The sequence below is a fragment of the Myotis yumanensis genome, unplaced genomic scaffold (assembly GCF_028538775.1).
Source record: "Myotis yumanensis isolate MYYU_CA2020_CCGP unplaced genomic scaffold, mMyoYum1.0.hap1 SCAF_15, whole genome shotgun sequence".
Classification (NCBI taxonomy): domain Eukaryota; kingdom Metazoa; phylum Chordata; class Mammalia; order Chiroptera; family Vespertilionidae; genus Myotis; species Myotis yumanensis.
Window position 1 is genome coordinate 31,712,275 of NW_027223766.1, and position 25,438 is coordinate 31,737,712.

Consider the following 25,438-nt stretch of genomic DNA (forward strand, 5'->3'; position numbering starts at 1 on the left):
AGTAGAAATTATATTGGACACTTTATTGTGAAAAATTGAACTGTTACCACACTTGTTAGGCAGTCACAGGGGTGGCCTTCATAACAGATGTACTAATTGAAAGAAAAAAGGATGAATATGTGGTACAGACTGGGTGAAGATAATATGAAAGTTTTAAGAAATGTGTGTACTCCATTGTTCTCCACCCAAAGAAGACTCGTATTTAATTCTTTTTCCAAATGCACATTCTGTTTGCGTAAATCTACATCTGCTACTAGCTTTGAACATTGCCTGAAACGTATGTGCAGCTTGGCAGAAAATCTGATAGGAAGAGAAAAGTACAGGATCATTTGTCTTGTTAAATAATGGAGCAGAGCCTTCACAGTTCCTAGCCTCCCTGTGCTCGCTGGTGTCCCATGGTGCTGCTGGGAAAGCAGCTTGTGATTATTTTCTTAACAGTCCTGCATGGGTTAGCCCTCTGCTAGAACAGATAGGAGATTCTGATGTATTTCACTTCCCTATTCTGTTTGTTAAAATCATTGATTTGTTTCAGAGTTGTGGAGTTTTGTTTGTTTGTTTGCTTTTAAAGCCATCTCTTGATTGGGCTTAATTTGTTTCTCTGCTACAAAGAGTGTGTACTAGATCTGGTCTCTGTTCCCTTACTTGATGTGTTTGTACAGGTCATCTGTGATCTGAGCCAGTTCTTAGTTATAAAGCAATCTTGGCATAAGTTTCAAATAGTAACATAGAATGAAATATTTTAGGAGTTTGATTACATATTTGCTATAATGATCAACTTTGACATTTAAAAATCTTTGAAGGTAGTTTCATCATTTAAAATCTTACTGGACTGGTAAATTATTGGTTAACTTAGTGGTAGTATCAAACAGGTACATGCTGTGGTGTCTGGAAACCTTTAGAAATTGTGGATTTCTGTTGTATTTCTTTATTATGCTTTATTTATTCAGAAATAATTTATACTTTGCCAGTAAGAAGAGATGAATTTTTGTAAATGGGTGGTTGCCTGGGCTTTGAAGTCAGATTCTGAAGTAAAATTGAGTCCTGCTACTTTACAAGCTGTGGGAAACAGCTTTCTAAAAGGATTTCAATAATCGTGATTAGCTCGTTAGAGTTATTGTGAGGAATAAAGTCAGATAACATATGTAGATCACTTAGCAGGAAGTCTGACATAATAAGTGCTCACTAAGTGCTAGTTTCTTTCTTGGTGCTTAGCTCTACTCTTTCCCTCCAGGCTACACTATCTCAATATATTTCAAATATAATTTTATAACATTTTAGGATTTGATACAGTATTAAGTCATTTAGGCAATAGATCCATTAAATTTATAAAATTTAGATTAGGTTACTTTGTCCTTTAAGAGTTCCCTAATGAGATATCTGTAAAACATTTTCTTCCCCTTGATCTGAGAGAGCTCGAGTTTTAGAGTATACTGCAGCTGTACCAGTAACTGTCCACTTTCTGCTCATCCCTAGCCTGGCCAACTATGGGCTGTTCTTTGTTCCTGTTTTTCAGAGAGAAATTGTGTTTCATGAGGACTCCCTTAAAATAATGAAATAAAAAAGAAAATTTTAAAAATGAGAGTGAGAAATTGAAGGTGAAAAGAATGCTAGCTAATTATTCGACTGCTACTGAAAAGCTTCTAATCCATTGTCCTCCCCAGTGATCTTCAGGAGAACTCAAATCTCAAATGCCTGGTGATTGTTTGGCAGAGTAGCTATAGCATTTAAATATAGGACAACATATTATTTTCAGTGTTTTCATATTTGGAGATAAAACCAGAGAAAGCCCAACAAATGTGGTGGATTTTTAAAAAATATATTATTGATTTTAGAGAGGAAGGGAGGAGGAGGGCGAGATAGAAACATCAGTGATGAGAGAGAATCATCTATCAGCTGCCTCCTGCAAGCCCCCTACTGGGGATCAAGCCTGCAATTCAGATATGTGCCCTGACTAGGAATCAAACCTTCACCTCCTGGTTCATAAGTTGACGCTCAACCACTGAGCCTGGTTGTGGTGGATTTTTGAAAGGAATAGTTATTGGGCAGCCTGCCTCAGTTACGACAGTTTTTTCTCTCAGCAGTTTAAAATGGACTGTTTTGCAAAGGATATCTGGAAAAAGTGAATATGAATATATTGATGCCAGACTTCGGAAAATTATTTAGTTTTGTAAACCAGGCTCCTCTTTGCTTCGGGGAGACTTAACAAATTAAGACAATTGTAAAGGTTGGAGAGATTTATAAAACTTCAGCTCATTTTTACAATCCTACAAAGTTTTGTAGCACCACCTCAGTTACATCTAAGTGTAGCTTTTGTAGAAAATTGAATTGGCTTAGTAGTAATTACTAATTTTTCTTTGGATTTCATTTGCTGTGTACTACTTTGATAGGGTGTTATCTTTTTAAACTACGAATGTTTCAAAAGTTCTTTTCTAAACTTTTCACTATGCAATTCTGAGCCCTTCTGTTGAATATTATCATAAACTCTAAAATAGTCCCCCCTCTGAAAATTTTTTCCCCTTGCTGTTCATCTTTGAGAAATTCCCCAGGATTATTTAGCCATTAACTCAGAAGTGAGTATCATTGGTTGAAATTGCTGCTTGGGTTTCTGTTAAATAAGAGAACTTAAGAACGAAAATGAAAGCGTGTCTAACCTGGACCAGCTCTACAAAATTGCCTATAAGTGCTTGTTTCTTACTTCATTGACCTGCATTAACTCAACAGTGCGGGAGTTGAGGCACTTTATGTCAAGGGGCCCCATTTTTCCTTTTCCTCTTGTTTCTTTGAAGAGATTCTCTTTGTTCTTAGGTGTGAGGCACTCCCTAGATAGGAGTGAACCTAATCTCTGTCTAGTCACGTCTTTTATATCCTCCTATATTAAATAAAACTCCAGCCCAGGAACATGAGGCTGGCTGGCATAAGAAGGCAAACAGTTCAGCTCCCACTTGCCAGAGCCTGTGGGCTGACACAGCATTGTCACAGTCACTTCCTGAGAGTATGAGCCTGAACCCCGTGCCTGGTAAATTAGTGCTATAGCTCAGTTGGGTTTCTTGTTTGTGTACCTACCCACCCTTAATATAACTCCTGAGAGAGACTAGCATAGTCACGCAAGCAATGGCATTTGTCCCGGAGATCAGAATCTGGAATGACCATTTCTTATTTTTTTTAATAAAATTTACAAAATTTACATGTCACCATTTCAGGATTTCTTTCTTTGTCTGTTCTGTAGGCCAGAGGGGTAAGTAGGTGTGGTGTGAGATCTGTTCATTAATTGTGCTGCCTGGAAGCACACTGTTGAGACAGTTAGTGCAGTGGTCGCCAACTTTTCAGACCTCACCGACCACCAGTGGCCCACGGACTATAGGTTGGCGACCACTGGTTTAGTGGACAGTCTGCTCTACATTTCTTATCTCTACTTAGGTTTACTAGGATGCTTTTGCAGGTTTTTGGTTTTGTGCTTTTGAAAACTTGGGTTGGAGGAGGAGAAAAAACTGAGTGGATTAAGGAAGACAAGGACTACATATCAGAAGGACACAGACCTAAAAGTCTGCAGAGATAAAGCAATTCACTTGGCTGTTTGTGAGTTGTTTCTTGTTCCTTGGCTTATATATACATAGAAAAAAAATCACTTCTTAAGAATTTTGTTGAATCAAAATGACCTTTTCAAACCATGCAGTTATTGGAGCTTTATATGAATAATCCTGGAAAGGACTGGCCCTCAGTGCTCCCCAACTTTACTTTGGAGCTCAAGCACCCCATCCTTACCTTGTCACAGATCACTTGTAGTCCTTGTTTTTTTTGTGTGGGGTCTCCAAGAGGACATTGTATCTTCTTTTTTTTTTTTGTTTTTTTAGGTTGTGTGTTTTTGTTTGATTTTTAAAATTGGGGTGTTAATTCCAAACCAAGATAGAGAATATCTGGAAATTTCACATAGAATAGGCCCAGCACATATTTTTTTGTGTGTGTACTAGTGAAATATCATTGCATTGTAGATTTTCAAAAGCATTTTTGTCAACTCGCCTCTCATTGATCTTAACTGTTAAATTTTTATATTCATCTATAATATTTAGGACATATGAAAATTTTAATGACCTTAAAAACAAGTTTTTATTAAAGTCTTGCAAAATCTGTGTCATGGTTTTCTGAGCTGTAAGAAGCAGAAAGTGGAAGTGCCTCCCTCTGTCTCCAGTAATATCTCTCTCTTTCTATATTCTGATTCTCAGAAATAAATACAATGGAGGATGATGGTAGGTAACTCCATAGGATGGCAGGCCTCATCCCTTAGTCTCTTCTCTTGCTGAGAGAAACACTTCATTTTCATTCTTTTCCTTATCCAATGGGCTGTAAGGTAGGTAAGACTCTGGATGAAGAAGGAATTTGGAGGTTTGCTACTAATCATATAGTTCTTTACTGCCTGCATCCTGAAAATGCTATTGTATTTAGGCTACTGGAGGGGAGACTTAGTAAGATATTACAGAATATCTTTCAGAAAAATGCATTGCTTTTTAAAGTATTAATATATGCTGCCTCAAGGCCTGTTTTAGTTTATAGAAAAATCATTACTTATAGTTACCATATCTGATGAACAGTGTGGAGTCATAGCATTTTGTCTGGGATGAGTTCAGATCTTTCTGGAGATGGGAAAATTAAGCATCAGAGAAGGCTCATTAACTCGACAGCAAGATTCCCCATGGGAGAAATCTCAGAGCTGGCATGAGAACCTCGATCTCTAGATTCAAGTCTTCTTTTCTACTAGAATCTAACTTCGGTCTAGTTATAGCTAAACGGTACACTAACATGTGCTTTGGAAGTATTGATTGTTTAAAAATTATCCTAGAAAATCATGTTTGTACTGTCAATTGCTTGGTAATCTCTCCCCATCTCTTCTTTCCTATCCCTTTAAAATAAATGGTAATTTGTCTGGTTCTCCCTTTACTTGTGATATTGAAACTTTTTTATTTGTAAGTTAAATTGGATTAAATTTTGTTGGCCAAATATGATTTTACTTTACTTTCAAAAAGTTATGGAATTTTAAAGCAGTAAGAGACCATAGCAGTGGTTTTGTCCTAAATTTATGTGACTGATATGAATCTGTTAAACTAGCTGGGAAAAGGGGTCTCATGTGCTAAAGAGACAAAAATTTAAGAGAAAGATAATTGATATATTATTATTATTAATTTTATTCCCCTTCTTGAGACCATCATATTGTGTATAAAAGGAAAAATGGAAAAAACAACAATGTAATTCTTTCTAAAAATATTTTTATTAATTTCAGAGATGAAGGGAGAAGGAGAGAGAGAGATAGAAACATCAATGATGAGAGAGAATCATTGATTGGCTGCCTCCTGCATGCCCCCATTGGGAATCGAGCCCGCAACCCAGGCATGTGCCCTTGACCGGAATTAAACCTGGGACCCTTCAGTCCCCAGGCCAACACTCTATCCACTGAGCTAAACCGGCTAGGGCAGTGGTTCTCAACCTTCTGGCCCTTTAAATACAGTTCCTCATGTTGTGACCCAACCATAAAATTATTTTCATTGCTACTTCATAGCTGTAATTTTGCTACTGTTATGAATTGTAATGTAAATCCGATATGCAGGATGGTCTTAGGCGACCCCTGTGAAAGGGTCGTTCGACCGCCAAAGGGGTCTCGACCCACAGGTTGAGAACTGCTGGGCTAGGGCATCAGTGTAATTCTTGAGTAGTTGATGAGTTGGCTGTTATTTTTTAATTATGAAATATAGAACCTCCCTTGGAATAAGAAGATTTATAATTTCTTTGCTAGTAACAAGTGTTGAAAAATAAGACCGTATCCATCCAAGGAAGGTTCTTTTACACTTTATGATCCTGAATTTTGTTTGCTTTGCGAAATTGTAGTGTTATAACCAAGGAAATGATAGACATATAACCTTACTTTTGTTGAAACCTGATTGTGCTTTAAAAATGAAATGGTTAGATTTTGAATTAAGAAATATATTTGCTCAACATAGTTATGCTTTCATTATGTAGAAAGAGCTTAGATGTTTTATTGACTATAAAATTTTCTACTGTATCACATATTTGCTATTCATTATTGGGTTATATTGCTCTTCTAACGTTTTATTTGTTGTCAGTTTGCACCTATTTTTCTAGTAATGCTGCTTTATTATATACATTGTAGTTATTAATCTGACAGAAGCAAAAGTCATCCAATCCTTTTATTCCATACATGGAGATTAAAACAAAAGCTCTAGTCTAATAAAAATATTATCTATTACTTAACACAAAGCAACACAGAAATAAGAAAAAGGAATTCTTTTTAAAATTTAGCATATGCAGCAGGGGGCACCAGATGAAGGCAAAAATGAATTCTTATATTTTAAGCCGGCTATAGCTTGTATCCTGTTCATATTTAAATAATGTGGTAGTTTCCCCATTAGTTTTCTTAATGGTTTTAACTTTTCAGTTCTCAAAGCTGTGTTGAAGAAGACATTGATAACAATTCTCACTTATTGATTCCAATGAAATTTCTTAAAGCCAGTTTAGTAATTACACAAATTTTTTTCTTAAGCATATACTATTTTTAAGGTTTTCAAAGGGGGAGTGGAAACTACATTTAATAAATCATCCCTTGTTTAGCACAGGTATTACTGTGTTTAATACCTTTTCTACAAAATGTTTTTTCACTAATTAAAAAAGGAAAGTCCCAGTGATTTGAAATGATTCAAAAGCTTATTTTTTTCTTTGTATGTGAGCTGAATGAATTTTAAGTTTGGAAACCTGTTCCCTTTAGCTAATAAATAGTTGTACAGAAATTATATTGGTGGCATCATTCAATAATTTCTCTCTTATCCCCCTCCTCCCCTTGTTTAGTCCAGTATCAGATGGAGATGATGCGGAGCCTTCGCCATGTCAACATTGACCATCTCCACGTGGGCTGGTACCAGTCCACATACTATGGCTCGTTCGTCACCAGGGCGCTCTTGGATTCTCAGTTCAGCTACCAGCATGCCATTGAAGAGTCTGTTGTTCTCATTTACGGTTTGTAGGAGTTTCCTTTATTATTCTTTTCTTCCCTTAATATTATTACTGCTACTATTTTTGCTTTCTGTCTTTTTGCCTCTAAGAGCAGCCTGGCAGGACTTCTCAAGTAAATACCAACCCTGTTTCTGCAGCAGCCTCAGCAGCAGCTAAGTCTAGACAGGGTTTCCTTCTTTCTGTTTATTTTTCTTGCTATCAGAGCCCTGATGTGTACATTTTGGAATGCTGGAGTAGCTGCTTCATTTTTATTCCTCCATCTCCCCTCCCTCATTTGAAGGGGCTGGTGGAACTAGACCAGATGTCTAACAAACCCCGATTGCTGGAGTGTCTGGCTCTGTACGTGACTGACCAATCATAACACAGCGTGCCAAGTTTTTTTTTTATACCTCTGACAGCAGCGTACAAAACCTGGACTGTTTCTTAGCACAAAGATTTTTTTCTTTTCGGCCTATTTAATGGTGTTTCCTCAAGCTCTCCAGACCAGATGTTCTGTGCTGTATCAGAACTGTAGGCAATTTAACAGCTTTATAGCCTCCCCCTCCCCGAACACTCACAGTTTGCCATATCTGGCAGACTTGCATATAGTTTCCAGCTGAGAAGTAAATGTAACGTCCTGAGTATCTGTCAGAAAAAATACTAATGAATACGATCAATCTTATGAGCTGCCCCAAAATTGTTTCAGTATGTTAACAATTGGATTACAGTAAAGAACAAGTTGTTAAAGTGTACTTATATTGGCTGGAAACATTGCATCATCAGACCTTGATGAATTTTCCACTTGCTTCAATCTATTTTGGTTTTCATTTTATCACCTATTGCTAAAAGTTTCACTGTGTTAAGTTTCAGACAACATGAATGTTAACACAGGTTTTAGGCGAATATTGGCATGCCAGAGCCGTTATCATGCAGCAAGTGCTAAGCTCCCTTACTCATGGACTGTTTAAGCAGTTAGTTTTGACATAATGAATTTCTCTAAAACTAAAAAGACACTTTTGTCATAGCACTTTGACTTTAGTGATTTTTTTAAAAAATCTGCTTTAACAAAGAACTTTAAATAATGCATATTAACATGGATAAATTTTGTTTGCAGGGCTATTCAATTAAATTATTTGACCAAAAAACCACACAAATGCATGCACTGAATTTTAATATTTAATATTCATCAGTATTTTTCTTCTAATTATAACAGATATATATAAAATGTATAGAACATATATTTGATTTTCATCATGATTGCTGGTTCTAGCTGAGGAAATTATTTTACCTATTACAAGTAGGATAAGTTCCTCCATTTTCACTTCCTATTTGCTATACTGGTTTGAATCTGTTTCAAATTGTGTTCTGATTATTTATTTTGTAAAGATTATATGCTAAATAACAAAATGTGCCCAGAACCAATGTCATTCAAGTACTTGTCCTGACAAAATTCTTAGTAATTTTTTTTCTCTTTTTCTCATTTGAGATCCCATAAAAACTGCCCAAGGGTCTCTCTCACTGAAGGCATACAGACTGACTCCTAAACTGATGGAAGTTTGCAAAGAGAAGGATTTTTCTCCCGAAGCGTAAGTGTTTGGGGGCCTATAAGGCACACAGTAAAGGACTGGCTGTTTTTCTTTTAAGATTTTAGTTTGCCACATTTATTGAATCCTTGGTGGCATGGAAATGTTTTTGCCATGTCAACGGAAGAAGTTTTCTGCATGGCCGAGTGCCACTTGATTTCTTCCTTTCCATGTTTAAACTGTTCTGTATGGAGTATCTCATCTGTTGTTCTCACCACGGGCGGATTCAGTTGGAGTGGGAATTAATTAGCTACTAGGCTTGAAGAAAAAAATGATTAAATGACGGGAGATGGATGAATGGTCATCAGCTCTCAGATCAGATTGGAAACTCTGTGTCAGTCTGGTTGTGAGCTGTGTGTCTTATTTTCTGAGCTCCTGTTTCATGGGTGGGTGTGTAAACATTTTAAAGATTCAGTAAGGAATGCAGCTTACTGGAAATATTACGGGTGCAAGTATGCATAGAATTAATAAAGCTGTTTTGTGATCCTACACAATGGCATTGGAATATTTATGTTAAAAATTCTAAGAAATACTCAGAATTCTTCATTTTGTGTTCATAATAGAAATTTTTATTTCTTATTATAGTGGCTTTAACTTCATGTAGGATCGACAGACAGTTCATTGATAGTTTCTCTTGAAATTAAGGTGCAAAGAATTTAAAAAGAAAAGCTAACTCATGAAGAGTTTCTGGGTATGGTAACTATAACTAAACTATGAGAAGTTGCATTCTTGGAAATTTACATCTGAAGCATTCATGTGCAATATTCTATGAGTAGTGTTCTGCTAGTTGTTAATCTCTCCATTTCAGTAGGCTTTTAAAATGAACTTGCCAAAAACTTGAGTATTTCTCTTTTCTAGCTATTTATTTTAAATGTTTTAGAGATAGATTATATAACATAACTTCCTATGACACATTTTATTATCAAGTAAAATTTGAAGATACCTGATTACAAAGAGGGAATAGTTTCTTTTGCCAAGAATCTTATTTTCTGGGCTTATAGTGCAAACTCAGATCATTTTCAGTTATCCAAATCTCTCGAGTTATGCTTGACTGTAAAACATTCTCTCCCTTTTTAGAGAGTTCTAATGAAACAAAGATCCTGGAGAGGGCCTGTAATTAAGGGAAAATGTATGAAGTAGTCAATTTAACATTTATTTCTGACCACCACGCTAAAGTATTTTTAACACGCTTCACAGATTGAAAAAGGGAAGTATCACCTTTGAGCACATGTTTGAAGAAGTGCCGATTGTAATTAAAAATTCACATCTGATCAATGTCCTAATGTGGGAGCTTGAGAAGAAGTCAGCTGTAGCAGATAAACATGAATTGCTCAGTCTTGCTAGCAGGTAAGAGGTCCTGCCTAATGAATGTGCCTTTTTATCACTTGCTGCAAAAGATTCTTTTATTTAGACTCTAACCTATCAAACAAGAAAAAAGAATTACTTAAGCACATTTGGAGGTTACTAAGACATGTAACAACATGTAGTACTTGTCCTGCCTTGCTAAGATCCCAGGAAAAATGCCAAACTGATAAAGTGAAGCAGTGTTTGAATACAAATTAGTTCCTGTTCTAGCAACCCTCCGCTGCCTTTGCTGGATCATTTTTGCTCTGATAAGGTAAATGCCCTTAGGGGAGGGTTTTTATTTGGCTTAGAGTTATTTATTGTACATTGCCCTCAGAGGCTATGGTACTATGTCTGGATATTTAATAATGCTCGGGAGAAAAACAAAAAAGTACTTTTTTCTTTTACTGGTGGCTCTTGCCCTTGTTCAGATGCAGACTTTATTAGTAGAAAGCTTCCCGTTTGATTTCCAGCTAAACTTAGAATTTTCTGGACCTGACACTGTCTTGCTATCTTAGACAGTGGTGACGTAATTTCCTTCAAGTGGCTGCTTTGGCTATGTAGTTGCTAAGGTTATTTATTATATTGGTAAAACACTGACTGAAGTGTTTCAAAACAAATAGTTTCCTTTATAAAATTACTGTCGTTTCCCCCCCCCCCCCCATTTATTCTCTTAACAGAAATATGAATAGATTCCTATATATAGCTTCTCTTCAAAGCCCTTTAGGCTTGATATTAGTAATTGTTTTATGGTGGGTGGAGGCTAACAACAGATACATATAGTGAAATTAAATGGACAGAGTCAGTAATCAATCAATATGCATTTGTTTGAATGGCTGAAAGGAAAAAAAGTGTGTGTTTTTTTTTTAAGCAACCATTTTAGAACAAAAGCTCAATTATTTATCAGTTTTCAGTTATCCCAGATAGAAGCTTGTACAACAGAACAATATAGGATTCTTTGTCATAAAACAAGTTCGATAAACCCAGAAGGACCAGAGAGCCCGGTGTCTTCTCCAGCGTCTGGGATGGGCAGAACTGTGGTTGAAGTGCCACTTTTCATTGCATGAATGTGCCACAGGCCCAGAAAATCTTCACAGGGGAAGGAGAAGGAAACTGGATGGTGAAGGAGTGCTAGGTGAGACAGCCAGGTTTCAAGACTAATTTGGCACTAAAGAATATGCCGTTTAACTGCAAACATAGCCATAGTAATTCTCCAGTTCGTCTCTTTAAGGAGGTCATATTTTTCTTTACTGCTTTACAAACCCACTCGGCACACCTGTATTTAAAGCTTTGGGCTAAGAACCTTTTTCAGCAGGGTTACAATTTGATGAATTTAAGTATATAGTTATATAAAAATTTTAAATTTACTATGTGAAAGCTTTTGCTTATATAATTTATGTCTTCACCTTTTCCCAAGCTTCCTTACTGAGCATACAAAACACATATAGCCCTTCTGTGCTTTAACATTACCAGTGGCCTGTGATGTTTGCTTATCCAAAGCGTCAGCTCTAATGGCCAAGAAAACGTTCCCAATTCTCCATAGCTGCTAAGATCTTCTAGACAAATACTTCATGATAGTGTTTATCTTCTGTATTTTATGTGAAATAAGGAGAGAGGCCCTTTGCTCTTCATGTTACATTATTTTAAGAGTAAATTGGTATTCCTGTTGGGAGAGAAAACTTGAAGCAGAGCTTATATCAATGGACTGTTAAATTGACCCAAATTGATAATACTACTTTAAAAACTTTGTTCATCTTAAATTTTAATTTATAACATTAATCAGGCCAGTTGCCATAATTTTTTTTTCTAAGAAACCGCATCAGAAATTATTCGTAAGCGTCTCCTTAAACATTTTGCTTGATCTTGCTTTTCACAACTCATATGTGGATACCAGTTCATTGATTTACCTGGTAAATTTGCCTGTGTTATGAATAAAACATACTACAGTTCCTTTCATTTAAAAAATTCTAATTTTATTAAATAAAAGTTCTAATAGCTATTTTATAACAACTTTTATTAATTTTTAAAAAATGTGTTACATAAGCCTGGAGCTATTCACACATGAAAAAAACGATTGTTTTTAGTTGCTTTTAAAAAAAAAAGTAAACGAAGGGTGGGCATCATACTTTAAAGATAAATTGATACTGTAGCCAGAGCCGACTTATCACTGCATGTCTTGGTTGACATCTGTTTAAGTTATCTGTGTTCAGTTCTTTGTTTCCTTGGCAATAAAAGAAAAGGCTATTTTATTGGAACTCCTAACAATAACTCCCTGTTTTAGAATTCTAGTCGAACTAGTACTGAAAAGATCCCTATAAAATTGCCCTTGGTAATGGACCTGTGATTTCCTGGTATCTGTGAAATAGTTATGTATTACACTTAATTCCTTTTGCCTTAAAAAGACTATTGTGCAGATTTTTTAGACTTTTTTGTTTGTTTGTGTTCTTTCACTATAATTGCATTTACCTATAATGATAGCACTTTAAAGAGAGTTTTTGGTGGAGAGGAAGGGTTTATTCTAGTAATACCTTTCTCATTGCTACAGTGTAGTCAGCCTCCAAGATTTAAGCTCTAGAAACAAATCTTTCTCTGCATCTGACAGTAACTTGCCTTCATGGTTTTTCTCCATTGTCAATGTGCACCCCCATTCTCACCTCCCCAGTTACCTGTTCATAGGATTGATGGTGAACTTTCTCTTTTAATGGTTCCACTTACAGACATAAATGACTTATTTAACAACTATAACCGTGTAGTTAATTTTGGCATTTCTTGCATTTAATATCATTTTGGGGGCCTCAATTCTTCTAAAATGAGATTAAATGCAAAAAATGCTGTAATTAACTTAGGCCAGTTCCAGCCCTGCCTCTCCTGCCTTCTCAGTATCTGAATTTTTTCCTCTGCCCTCCTTTCTGAGATATCTTCAGTTTCTCTGGGCTGTTTCTTTTCTACTATGTTTATTGACTTGTTTTTCCCAATTTTAGAAATTTTTGAAAATGTTCAACTCTTCAGAAAAATAATACAGTGAACACTCATATCCCTTTACCTAGATTCACCAGTTGTGTATCTTGCCACATTTGCACTGGCTCTCTGTCTACTACATACATTAAAAATGTGTATTCCCCCCATACCCCAACCATTTGAAAGAAAATTACAGACATTGACTCTTAACCCCAAAAGACTTGAAGTGCATCTCTTAAGAATAAGGACATTTAAACTTGTTTAAGTCTGTCTCATTTTGAAATTGAAGTTACAAAAAGAACATCTTTTGAACGCATGCCATTATTATCCATTTTCTTTCACCTTTTGCTTCATTTTCTTTTTTTATAGTCAAATTTTTTAATAGAATTTTCTACACGTTGTGTGTTTTCTCATTTCCCACTTATCTTCAACACTTAGTGCTCCATCTATTCTGTGTTGTTGGAGCTCTCACTAAAGTCACAGAAGATGCTTTTATCACTATAACCCTTTCTTCCTGAAATAGTTTCTTTGGAGTCTGAAACCTCAACTCCTTATTCCCCATGGTGAACCCTCTTCTGCCCATCCCTGAATATCCGTGTTCCTCGGGTCTGCCTTCCCCGTGTGCACTCCTGGAGTGACTTCATCTGACTCCCACATCTCTGCCTTCAGCCAGGACCTCATTATTTCTGCTCCTCATTCCTCTCAGTTTCCTAACATCCTGTTTTTAACCTTTCCCTTTTTCATTGGAGTGATCTTGTTAAATGCAAATTATATGTTCCTCTTACTCCTTTGCTTAAACTTTTTTCCCTCCAATTAAGGATTAGAGTGTAACCCTTAGTATTTAACAGTGCTGGCGAAGTTAGTATGTCCTTGCTTCTAAGAGTCTCTGCGCTGTGACTGTGTCTGCCTTAGTTTTATTGCTCTTTATTTCCTCCGATCTTGCCCTTTTCCTGCTCTCCTAGTGTATGAATTATTGTAGTTCCTCAAGTGCATTGTGCTTTTTCATGGGAGTTTCTGAACATGCTGCCTGTGCCTAGTATCTGCTGTGACCCCTCCTGCCTTCCTTGTTTGTCTCCAACTCCCATTTCCAACTCCTCTTCAAAATCTCAAAATTCAGCAGTCACATAATTCAGAAAGTCTCATCTGATTTACCAAACTATCTTTTATGCTTCTGTTCTGTTATAGCAGTTATCACCACTGTGTTATATTTATCTCATTGCCTTCCTCTCGCTAGAATGTGTTGAGTGCAACAGTGGCATACGGAGTGTAACCCTTCGTATTTAACACTGCTGGCGAAGTTAGTATGTACTTGATAACGTGTGTTGGAAGGATACGTGGGAGATAACACAATATTGTTAAATTTTATCCCTGAAGTTATTTGGAAAACAGTGTGACTATATAATGAAATGGACCAGTATATTTGATTAGCTATGGGGAAACAAAGTTGAAAGTGATTCACAAAATTACAGTGAAATAAGATAAATAGGAAATAAAGCTTTAATTTGAAAAGAAGCGCTTGATTCCTAGACAGGTTAATTCACTTGGCCAAGGTTATGTAGGTAGTGCCAGACCTGGGATTAAACGGTAAATTGATTTACACACACACATACACCAACAGACACACCAGTTCTATGCTCTTCTATTTAAGAAAGAGCCAAAAACTTTCTAATTTTCTTCAAGTTATAGATGAAATCCATATAGAATTCATATTTTAACTGGATTTACTTTCATTCATTCCCAGTATTTCCAGTCTCTGTCTTCCTCAGCTTTCCCCTTCTCTGGATGCTGAAACCAACCATGCAATTGCTTAAAGCAGGAAACTGGGAGTCCGCCTTGATTCTTGATTCCCTGCTCAGTTCTGCCCACTTTTCTCCATGCTCACTGCCCCACCCTAGGCCAAGCCAGCTCTGTTTGTCTCTGTACTACCACAGGAGAGGTGGTGTGTGTAGTTTTAAAAGTAGAGATAAAATTCACATAGAGTAAAACCCACCATATTAGCCATTTTAAAAAGTACAATTCATTGGTTTTTAATGTACTCACAGTGTTGTGCAACCATCACCACTAATTCCAGAACATTTTTATCACCCTGAACAGACACCCTTACTCCCTAAGCAGTCACTCCTCCTTCCCCATCCCCTGGCCGCACTGATTACTTTCTGTCTGTATGGATTGCCTATTTTGGACATTTCATATAAACGGAACCATATAGTAAGTGGCCTTTTATATCTGGCTTCTGTCACTTAGTGTAATGTTTTTCAGTTTCACTCATGTTCAGTACTGCATTCTTTTTATGACTCAGTAATATTCTGTTGTATAAATAAAGCACAATTTATCCATTCATCCTTTGATAGACATTTGGGGTTTTTCCACTTTTTGGTTGTTATGAATAATGCACCTATTAACGTGCATGTACAAGTTTTGGTGTGAGCATGTTTTCAGTTCTCTGGAGAATATATCGAGGTGTGGAATTGCTGGGTCATCTATTAACTCTATGTTTAACTTTCTGAGGAACCATCAAACTGTTTTCCACAGCAGCTGCACCATTGTCTTTTTTTATTCCTACCACAATGTATGAGTGTTCCAGTTTCTCTGCATCCTTGCCAGGGTCCACAATAGACTCTTTTTTAAAAAATATACTTTATTTTTTAAAATATATTTTATTGATTTTTTACAGACAGGAAGGGAGAGGGATAGAGAGTTAGAAACATCGATGAGAGAGAAACATCGATCAGCTGCCTCCTGCACAGCCCCTACTGGGGATGTGCCCGCAACCAAGGTACATGCCCTTGACCAGAATCGAACCTGGGACCTTTCAGTCTGCAGGCTGACGCTCTATCCACTCAGCCAAACCGGTCAGGGCTCCACAGTAGACTCTTAACTGGTTCCCTGGTTCCTACAGTCCAGTCTGTTCTCTGCATGGCAGGCAGAGTGGCCTTCTTTCTTTCTTCCTTTCCTGTCCTGTCCTGTCCAAAATTTTAGAGGAGGAAGAGAGAAAGAGAAACTTCGATCAGTTGCCTCCCACAGCCAGGGTATCTGCCTGACCAGGAATTAACCTGCCACCTTTTGGTGTAAGGGGCAATGCTCCAACCAGCTGAGCCACAACAGTCAGGGCCAGAGTGGTCATTTTAAAATTTAAGGCAAAACATGTCACAGACATGTAGAACTCTAGGGCACCATTCACCTGAAGGTGAAGAGTCTCATTCACACTGTTAATTAATGGGCGCTGTGTGGTACAGCTGATGACTTCCCATATGTGCTTGTCTGAGCTCTCTACCCTATCACTGTGCTCCAGCCATGCCCGTCCTCTTCTTTTTATCTGTCTAGTTCTCTCCCATCTCAGGCCTTCAGCTCGGTGCTTTCTTCCACCTTCATTCCTTCTTGCCTGGCTGATTCCTCTAATCCTTGCTTTCACCCTGTCATCTCCTTAGAGTGATATTCTGGCTGTACTACTTAAAGTCTCTCTCTACTTCCCCCGTCAATTAATAAGCTCAGTGAATATAGAGACCATGATGAACTGGGACATAATTGGTCTTCAGTGAATGAATGAGTACTGTTTGTCAGCTAGTTGCTTTATAGTACACACATGTAGTAGCAGGCCTTCCCATGGCAGGAGATAGTTGCAGGCAGAAATCAGTATGATGGTCACCGTCCCAGCTGGGACATCAGTGACGCACATAAAGTGACGTGCATTAGTATCATGTTATAAGAAGGTTTTGGTAAATGAGCTGCAGTAGAAGTTTTTGGAGAAGCAAAGAAGTATAGGTGACTACATTACAGATTCTAGGAAGGGCAAGAGGAAAGGAGCCCACTTTCTTGCTTCACTTGGCTTTACAGAATCAATGCTGCTGCTGCTAATTTAGAACCTACTAGATAGAGACGTCGTGTGCCAGAAGTCTTAGTCTGTTTGCATGGTTCTTCCTTCCTATGGCTGCCGATTTAAATGTTCTGGAGCACAGTTTGGGGAAGGGGATGCTAAGGAAAGGGGCTCAGGAGTACTGAAACTTGGTTGTAAAGAAAGTATTCATTGGCAATATCCTGCCAGGTGTGTTAAACAGTTCCTACCCTGACATTCGAATGCTCTGACAATAGGAAGCTGAGCTATTTCAGGTATGGAAGGTTTGAATACCAACCTGACTCAGATTCTTTCCTCTACCCTTGCTTTCAAGTATACTGGGCTCCTATTCTTTGAGCAAATGGCAGGTAGGTTTAATATCTCAGAACTCTTCAGAGCAGTGGCAGAGCCATAACTTGAAAACATGACATGTCATTATATTTACTTTACGTTTCAGCAATCATTTGGGAAAGACTCTACAGTTGCTGATGGACAGAGTGGATGAAATGAGCCAAGATATAGTTAAATATAATACATACATGAGGAACACGAGTAAACAGCAGCAACAGAAACACCAGGTTGGTATTACAGAAAAATTTGACAAACAGAATTCATTTCTAAGTACGATGCTTCAAGAGTCATCTTCAAAATGACCTAAGTTAACTCTGATGAAGCATTGAGATATAAAGCGAGTAGCTCTATATCATATCTAAAAAGATTATTCTTTTATGTAATTATGTTCCTAATATGTTATTTACAAGTTGTACTTAACAATACCTGTCTTAGAGAGCCAGTGTATAAGCTCAGAGTGTAATGCCAAGGTTATGCAAATAAGAGTTACATTTATTGAGAAAATCAGAGGCAAAGAGATTCTAGAGTGTCACAGCTCATTTCTTTACTAACTATAATTGGTTTGGTAGTGGCTCATTGCAGCATAGTTAGCAATCTTCAGTTCATTTAAAAAGCTGAGCTATTGTGATTAAGAGCAAGCAATTTTGATAGGAAATAATAGACCAACTGCTGTGAAATAGATGGTATAATATAGATAAAAACCCTAGAATTACCTGAAGACTCTCATATACACATATACTGCTATGACCATTTAACCTTTTCTTTATTAGCGTTGCTGAAGGCCACATGATTTTCACAGTTCCTGGAATGTTGTTTTGGGGCTATATTGCTCTGCAATGTTTTTTATATTTGATTCATAGATAAGTGGATTCCAGAATGTTTATATGGGAAAGTGTTTGTATATAACTATTTTGTGTTCATTAAAATGCACTTTAAACTAGATGTTAATAGTAGAATTCTAAGCATAACAAAGTGGTTCTGAGAGAGTTGTATTAAAAAATTTTTTTTTAATTGTTTTATTGCTTAAAGTATTACAAAGGGTATTACATATGTCTCCTTTTTCCCCCTGCCCTTGACAATCTCCTGGCCTCCCCTACCCCCCAGTGTCTTATGTCCATTGGTTATGCTTAGATGCATGCATATAAGTCCTTCGGTTGATCTCTTACCCCCCGCTTCTGCCTCCCTACTCTCCCCGGCCTTCCTGCTGCAGTTTGACAGTCTGTTCGAGGCAGCTCTGCCTCTGTATCTATTTTTGTTCATAAGTTTATAATGGTCTTTATTATCCATGAATGAGTGAGATCATGTGGTATTTTTCCTTCATTGACTGGCTTATTTCACTTAGCATAATGCTCTCAGGTTCCATCCATGCCGTTGCAAATGGTAAGAGGTCCTTCTTTTTTACAGCAGCATAGTATTCCATCATGTAGATGTACCACAGTTTTCTAATCCATTCATCTACTGATGGGCACTTAGGCTGTTTCCAGATCTTAGCTATGGTGAATTGTGCTGCTATGAACATAGGGGTGCATATATCCTTTCTGATTGGAGTTTCTGGCTTCTTGGGATATATTCCTAGAAGTGGGATCACAGGGTTAAAAAAATTTTTATATCAGTGTTCATTTTAGTGAAATTTAAATTCTTTGTTTCTGCCATACTTAGAATTGTAAACACGCATAAATCTATAAAGTATTTTAGCTGAAAAAAATGGTGGTGAAGATGATGATGGTGAAAATATCTGATAAACTGAGGGGGGAAAAACTCAATCTGGGGTGTCAAACTGAAAAATCTGTCACCTATGAGACTATTGATTCTGAAAACCAATCTTACAAATATTTTTCAGATTTCTAATCTGTCTTAAATTTTTGTGTTTGATGTTTATTCTTACTGACCATTCATAACCCCTACTAAGTATAGGAATCTTTGCAAAGCAAGTTACTTCTCTACTTTAGGAAGAGCTGTCATTTCTCTTGGTTGTGTAGGACTCCAAGAACTTAAAATTTTAAGACACTGTGTGGGATGTTATTTTCCCCTGCTTTTGTAAGCAATCTACAACTATAAGCTCTTTTTTTTCAAAAATATATTTTTATTGATTTTTTTACAGAGAGGAAGGGAGAGGGATAGAGAGTAAGAAACATTGATGAGAGAGAAACATCAATCAGCTGCCTCCTGCACACCTCCTACTGGGGATGTGCCCGCAACCAAGGTACATGCCCCTGACTGGAATCGAACCTGGGACCCTTCAGTCCGCAGGCCGACGCTCTATCCACTGAGCCAAACCAGTTAGGGCAACTATGAGCTCTTGATTGTGATTAGATTCATAAGTTTGTAGGTGATCTATACCTTTATTTATATCCCCACCTTCTCTTCAGAGAATCATAGGAATCCAGAGTTTGAAAGTTTTGGAAGCATTATCTGAGCTAATATTCATTCTTAGCTATAGACCTAAAGCACAGGTTTATCTGTTGTTAATACTAATAGTAATTACTAATATAATAATAGTGATGATGCTAAAATAATCTATATATATAAAAGCCTAAGCGACTGTCCGACCAGTAGCTATGATGCACAATGACCACCAGTGGGCAGATGCTCTACACAGGAGCTGCCAAGCTGAGGTGATGGCAGCTGCGGTTCTCGGGTGACGCATCCGGTACCAGAGAGGAGGGAACCCGATTCTGGGATGCGTCACTCAAGAACCGCCCTCTTGCAATCTGGGACCCCATGGGGGATGTGGGAGAGCTGGTTTTGGCCCGATCCCCGCAGGCCAGGCCGAGGTACCTCTAGTATAATAACATTATCATCATTATCATCAGTATTGTTGTTTTGGTCAGTAGGGATAAAGTTGAAAGAATTTCCAATGTGGTAGTTCCATTTCTTAGTTACTAAGATTAAGATGACTCGTACTTACAATGTTGTCATTTACCCCATTGTCATAAATGGTCATGTTTCTCCCTTTCACGCACTAACTAATCCTGAGCTGCTTTGCCTTGTAAGCCCCCTGTTTCTCACATAATCTGTTGTGTTTTTCCAAATCGTTAGTCATAGACTCTTAAAGCTCAGAGTGACTGGAATTTACAGCAAAGGAATTTTCTTCTAAGGTTGCAATATTTAGTCTCTTAGAAGCAAGAGTTACCAAGAATTAACCCTGATAAACCAGATTGGAATTCAAAGCTGTGGTCACACTGAGGGAGCCCTTTCTTTCTCCTCCGGTAGAGAAAAATAACCAAGTCCTTTACCCTCTGAACTTTAGTATCAGCAGCGTCGCCAGCAGGAGAACATGCAGCGCCAGAGTCGAGGAGAACCCCCACTTCCTGAGGAGGATCTGTCCAAACTCTTCAAACCACCACAGCCCCCAGCCAGGATGGATTCTTTGCTCATTGCAGGTACTGTCAGCCAGTGCAAATGTGGCGGTTTTCTCTGTTCTTTAGAAAGTAGGTGGCAGAAATTTGAAAAAACAAACAAACCAGAATGTACATCATAAAAGCTAATGCATTTAACATGGTTGAATGACGTATTTGAGTCTAGTACCTGCAATTTCTGAAATTAAAGAATTTGTCAGTCTTTTTTTTTTTTTTTTTAAATATATTTTATTGATTTTTTACAGAGAGGAAGGGAGAGAGATAGAGAGTTAGAAACATCGATGAGAGAGAAACATCGATCAGCTGCCTCCTGCACACCTCCCACTGGGGATGTGCCCGCAACCCAGGTACATGCCCTTGACCGGAATCGAACCTGGGACCCTTCAGTCCGCAGGCCGACGCTCTATCCACTGAGCCAAACCGGTTTCGGCAAATTTGTCAGTCTTTTATTTTCCAGGTCCTTTCAGTGCTTCACTGTGTTTCTCTGAACATTTTTGAGATGGTATTATAAACTCTCTAAAATGGGAAGGTTTTATTTGTGTTATCTTCATGGGAAGTAAGAAAACCTTTTTACAGTCTCGTAAGGTAGCAGATCCTTTAGCTGGAGCCTTTTGCTTTTCCTGTTGGAGCACAGCACTGAGCCCAAGTCTGTTTGGGAGTTTGAATTGAATTGAGTTTTCTGACTCAACAGCAGAGTGTTTCCCTTACTTAGACTTAAATTGTAGCAACACGAATGCAATTCTGAATGGACTTTCTCTGGGGGTACTTAACATTTAACTCCTCCTTTAAGTGGTAGCGTTTTTATTTCATACTCTAGGACTTGATTTAGAATATTTAACATTCATGATCTTAATAGCTACAAATAACTTACTTCTATATAAACGTTAAATACTGTTCGATTCAATACCTTATTTCTATATACACATTAAATACTGTTTGAGGCATTTATTGGAGTAAAAATCCTACGCAAAGAAAAGCTGATATTTCACGATTCCCATTTATATATTTCTATTGATCTATTTTTAGGGTGGAGGAAAATCTAAATTCTATAAAGCTTTCTTGTACCCACATAAATTAAATTTGGTAAACTGAGACACATTCCTTACTTAAGGTCCAGTGCAAGCAGAATTGTATTTCTAATACTTTCAGAAAATACGTAATTATTGCAGCAGTTTAGATCATTAGTTTTATGACTTAAAAGCAGTGTGTGTCCTTTCTTCATGGGGATTCTGTCTGCTCTGCTCTGTGGTGGTTTTGGGGGTGGAGGAGTGCTCAGTGTTTCCAGGGCACAGACTGGAAACCACTGTACTTGCTCAGGCCTGGGTCATCTGGGTCGGCGTGGTTTGCCATTCTTTCCACCTGCTAACGACCAGTGCTGTTTTCTACCTTGTACAGTGTTGGTTTCAGCTGCATAGTCAGCACATTTTGATTGACAGCTAATATGTTCTTAACTGCTGATGATCTTTTTGAAAGTTGTAATTTTTCTTCTCTGTGTAACCAAGAGCAGAAGATAGCTTAAGATTCTCAACCTGTGAGTCGCGACTTGGGGGTCCAATGACCCTTTCACAGGGGTCGCCTAAGACCATCGGAAAACACATATAATTACATATTGTTTTTGTGATTAATCACTATGCTTTAATTATGTTCAATTTGTAACAATGAAATTGGGGGTCACCACAACATGAGGAACTGTATTAAAGGGTTGCGGCATTAGGAAGGTTGAGAACCACTGCTTAAGAACTTCTAATCTTTATTATCCCTGTGGCAAAATAGAATTGATTCTTATATTCTCTTAACCCAAAACAAAATACTGGTGGTTCTGTGCTGTGTTGACCTTCTTGTTTGAGTTCCAGATCATTTTATAATTTGAGGAACATTACAATTCTTTCTCTCACTTTCCCAAATGCACAGGCCAGATTAACACTTACTGCCAGAACATCAAGGAATTCACTGCCCAGAACTTAGGCAAACTCTTCATGGCCCAGGCTCTCCAAGAATACAACAGCTAAGAAAAGGAAGTTTCCAGAAAAGGAGTTAATGTGGACTCTTGAGATCACAATGGCGCAGCTCTTGGAAGAAATATATTTGCATCTTGAAAAGTCTTCTAGCCAATAATAAAATATTAATTAAACAATCTTGAGTGCTTGCTCATTTGGATTGAGACATACTAGTTGCTTATTTTGTCTTCCTTCTACCTATTAATTTCCAAAATATAAAAGTCTTCACCAGAAACTTCACCAGGCTCTGACCTCCATCCATCACTTTGGCTACCCCTGAGCTGCCACTTCTCAACCACACAGTCCAATACTGCTTGTCCCAACTCCTGACCCAGAGGCCTGGAACCCAGTGTGAATCCTAGCACTTCATCGCTCAAGCCCCTGGAACCCAAGGCTCCATGTCTTCGCCCCATCGGCCTCCCCCCAACCCTCCTGCAGGCCTGGAATCGCTCAGGGAGCTTCCCAGAGGTCCACCTTTTTGTTTCCTCAGGTGATGATTGGCCAGTCCTCATGCCCATAGACCACTGGGCACAGGTATTTAAAAGAAATCACTTTACTAAAGGACTGTATTTTGTATGACAACAAAATTCTTTCTGTGTGTATTTTTAAATTTAGAACTTCATATTTATCCTTTTCATACCATGATATAAATTCTGCTAAAAGCAGGTTTTGGGGAAGGAAGGAAGATTTGGGAAGACAGTAGTACATTGGAGAAAAACTACTTTATTAATGTTGAGTTTGAAAGGTCATCAAAGATCCCGCTGTTTGTAATTCCGCAGTCAGACTTACCTGCTGGTGGCGGTGTGCCTGTGCTACTTGTGATTTTCACCTTGAAGATGTAGATCCTGGAAGATCATAAGAAGGAGTGGACAAAGGGTAAGAAGGTGAGAATTCTCTTTTTCAACAACATTTTTTGGAAGCACCGAGGGGCTCTGGGATCAGGCAGCCTGATCAATATCTGGCTCTTTTCCCTTTAGTGTGTCCTTAGACCAGTTGCTTAGCCTCGCTTGGGTGAAGCACACGGCACAGTGGTGGTATTTAGCAGACACTCGAGGCTATTTGGGCTATGGGATTATTAGCAGGTTTTTGCTTTAAAAGCTCAGGTCCTTGATCACTGTAGAATCCAAACATTTGCTCACATGTGATTTCTTAGTTGAATCAACACCCGTTCGAGCATTACTGTTAGGCAGAGGGGTATTATCGATAAACAAAACTGGCCATGGTCCCTGCCCTTGTGGACTGTATACTCTATTGGTTAACTTCCCTGCATTCTAATCGCCTGGACTTGGAATACATATTATTGAGTTGAACAAAGCACCCTTCAAGTAACAGCAAAATGAAGAAAAATCAGTTCAAACATAAGCTTAATTACTGTTTTCCTCCTGGTGTAAGATTAACAAAATTCAATTATGTTTTTTAAAGGTGTGATTGAAAAAAAATTTTTTTTGGTGTAAATTCCATATGACTGTTTAGATACCCATAACTCAGTAATACGTGAGTACATGCTTAATGGGAGAGTGCAGTCATTTTTGAATTAGGAATTACTGTGGTGGGAAAACTGTTTAGGAAAACATGTCAATGGAAATTAAGTCTCCACAGTATGTAGTGTTAGGGAATAGCTTCTGTTCTGCATTTGATGTGAGTGCTGCATTCTGACATTTTTCAGGAACAAATACATGTGGTTCATCTTCTATAAATATTTGCAGTTTCTTCAAGTTGAAATGAGAAAAGCTCATAAATTGAGTACCAGGTCTAATAAATCATTCACTTACTCAAGAACAGAAAAGACAGAGAAGTCTAGTATGTTCATCTAAACGAAAATTATGAGTCAAGAAAGTAAAAACGTTTGCCATTAACCCCGTAATCATTGATAATGCCTTATAAGGTTCTAGAAAACAAATTATGCTTCATTAAAAAATACCTGAGGGAATGAATCTTGAGACTGCCCAAAATACCTTATCCTTTTAATATCGAGGTAAAGTAAAACCTTTTTCCCCCATTTTTGAAAATTGAGATGTGGTTATCTAATATTGCCCTAATTAATGGAGGTTGTTGTGATTTCTCATTTACAGAATCTAAATATTTCATATTTAGTGTCTTCTAAAATGTTACTCCATTCATGCTTTTTATAACGTTCTTTAGAAAACCTGCATTGGCTTCACTTTCAAATTGTGCTGGCATTGAACTCTGGTGTGGATATCAGGATGTTATGAAATAACTTTTTATTTGAGTTGTAAACTCCATTTTTATAGTAAACATTCCTCATTTAAATTAAATATATGACATACCATTTATCAATTGTTTCCCCTTCTGTTCTCACTGGGCATCTTTTGCTATCATAGTTCTTTCATAGAAATGGAGCAAGGGTGCTTAAAGGAATAATACTAAATGGGGCCAACCAAACCGCTATAGGGCTTGCTTTAACAGAGCATTCTCCCTTATTTGGGATGTATGGAAGGGCTGACAGTGGTTAGTAGATAAGTAGCGAAGGGAAGGTTGCAGATGTGTGCCTATCATATTAATGCTGACACAGGTGAGGGGAAAGCAGTGGATGGTTTCTGCATCCCCTGACTCAGGGCTGCACTGGAGTAGTGAGAGCCTGCTTGTGTCTGAACCTCTGGATGGATTGGGTTGATCTGACTCCAAGTTACTCAAGACTGGGCATGAGTAGGTGGAGATCCAGAGCCACTAGGAGGTCACAGTGCATTGGAACCAACAGTTGTAGCCTCATTCCCTCAGCCTTGAGCTTTTTACATAGATGACACTCCCTATAATGTACCTTAAGCCTGCTTGGCTCCACAGCTCCTGGCAGTACCCAGCATGGCTGTACTTACTTCTCAGTGGTGATTTTAGGGATGCAATCCATAGATGCAGAAATGGCTTCCCAGGGCCACCACTCCCACACTGGGGAGTGTGGACCACCTTGTAGGGATTTAGTCTGCCCCAAACATTTCTTGACCTGTATCCTCCTTGTTCTCATAGGCTACTCAATCATATAAAGTTTTTTAGAGTCACAATTTG

General features: G+C 37.9%; 1 protein-coding gene across 1 annotated transcript in view; it reads left to right on the top strand.

Annotated features, from left to right (window-relative positions):
* The window catches only part of EIF3H (eukaryotic translation initiation factor 3 subunit H), an 86,421-nt gene extending 63,867 nt beyond the window's left edge, over positions 1-22,554 (top strand). The window contains exons 3-8 of the mRNA XM_070392065.1: positions 6,850-7,017; positions 8,480-8,579; positions 9,774-9,923; positions 17,168-17,288; positions 20,312-20,444; positions 22,332-22,554. Of these exons, the coding sequence (XP_070248166.1) occupies positions 6,850-7,017; positions 8,480-8,579; positions 9,774-9,923; positions 17,168-17,288; positions 20,312-20,444; positions 22,332-22,429 (770 nt within the window). The 3' untranslated portion in view covers positions 22,430-22,554. The remainder of the gene's footprint in view (positions 1-6,849; positions 7,018-8,479; positions 8,580-9,773; positions 9,924-17,167; positions 17,289-20,311; positions 20,445-22,331) is intronic.
* Positions 22,555-25,438: the final 2,884 nt, after the last annotated feature.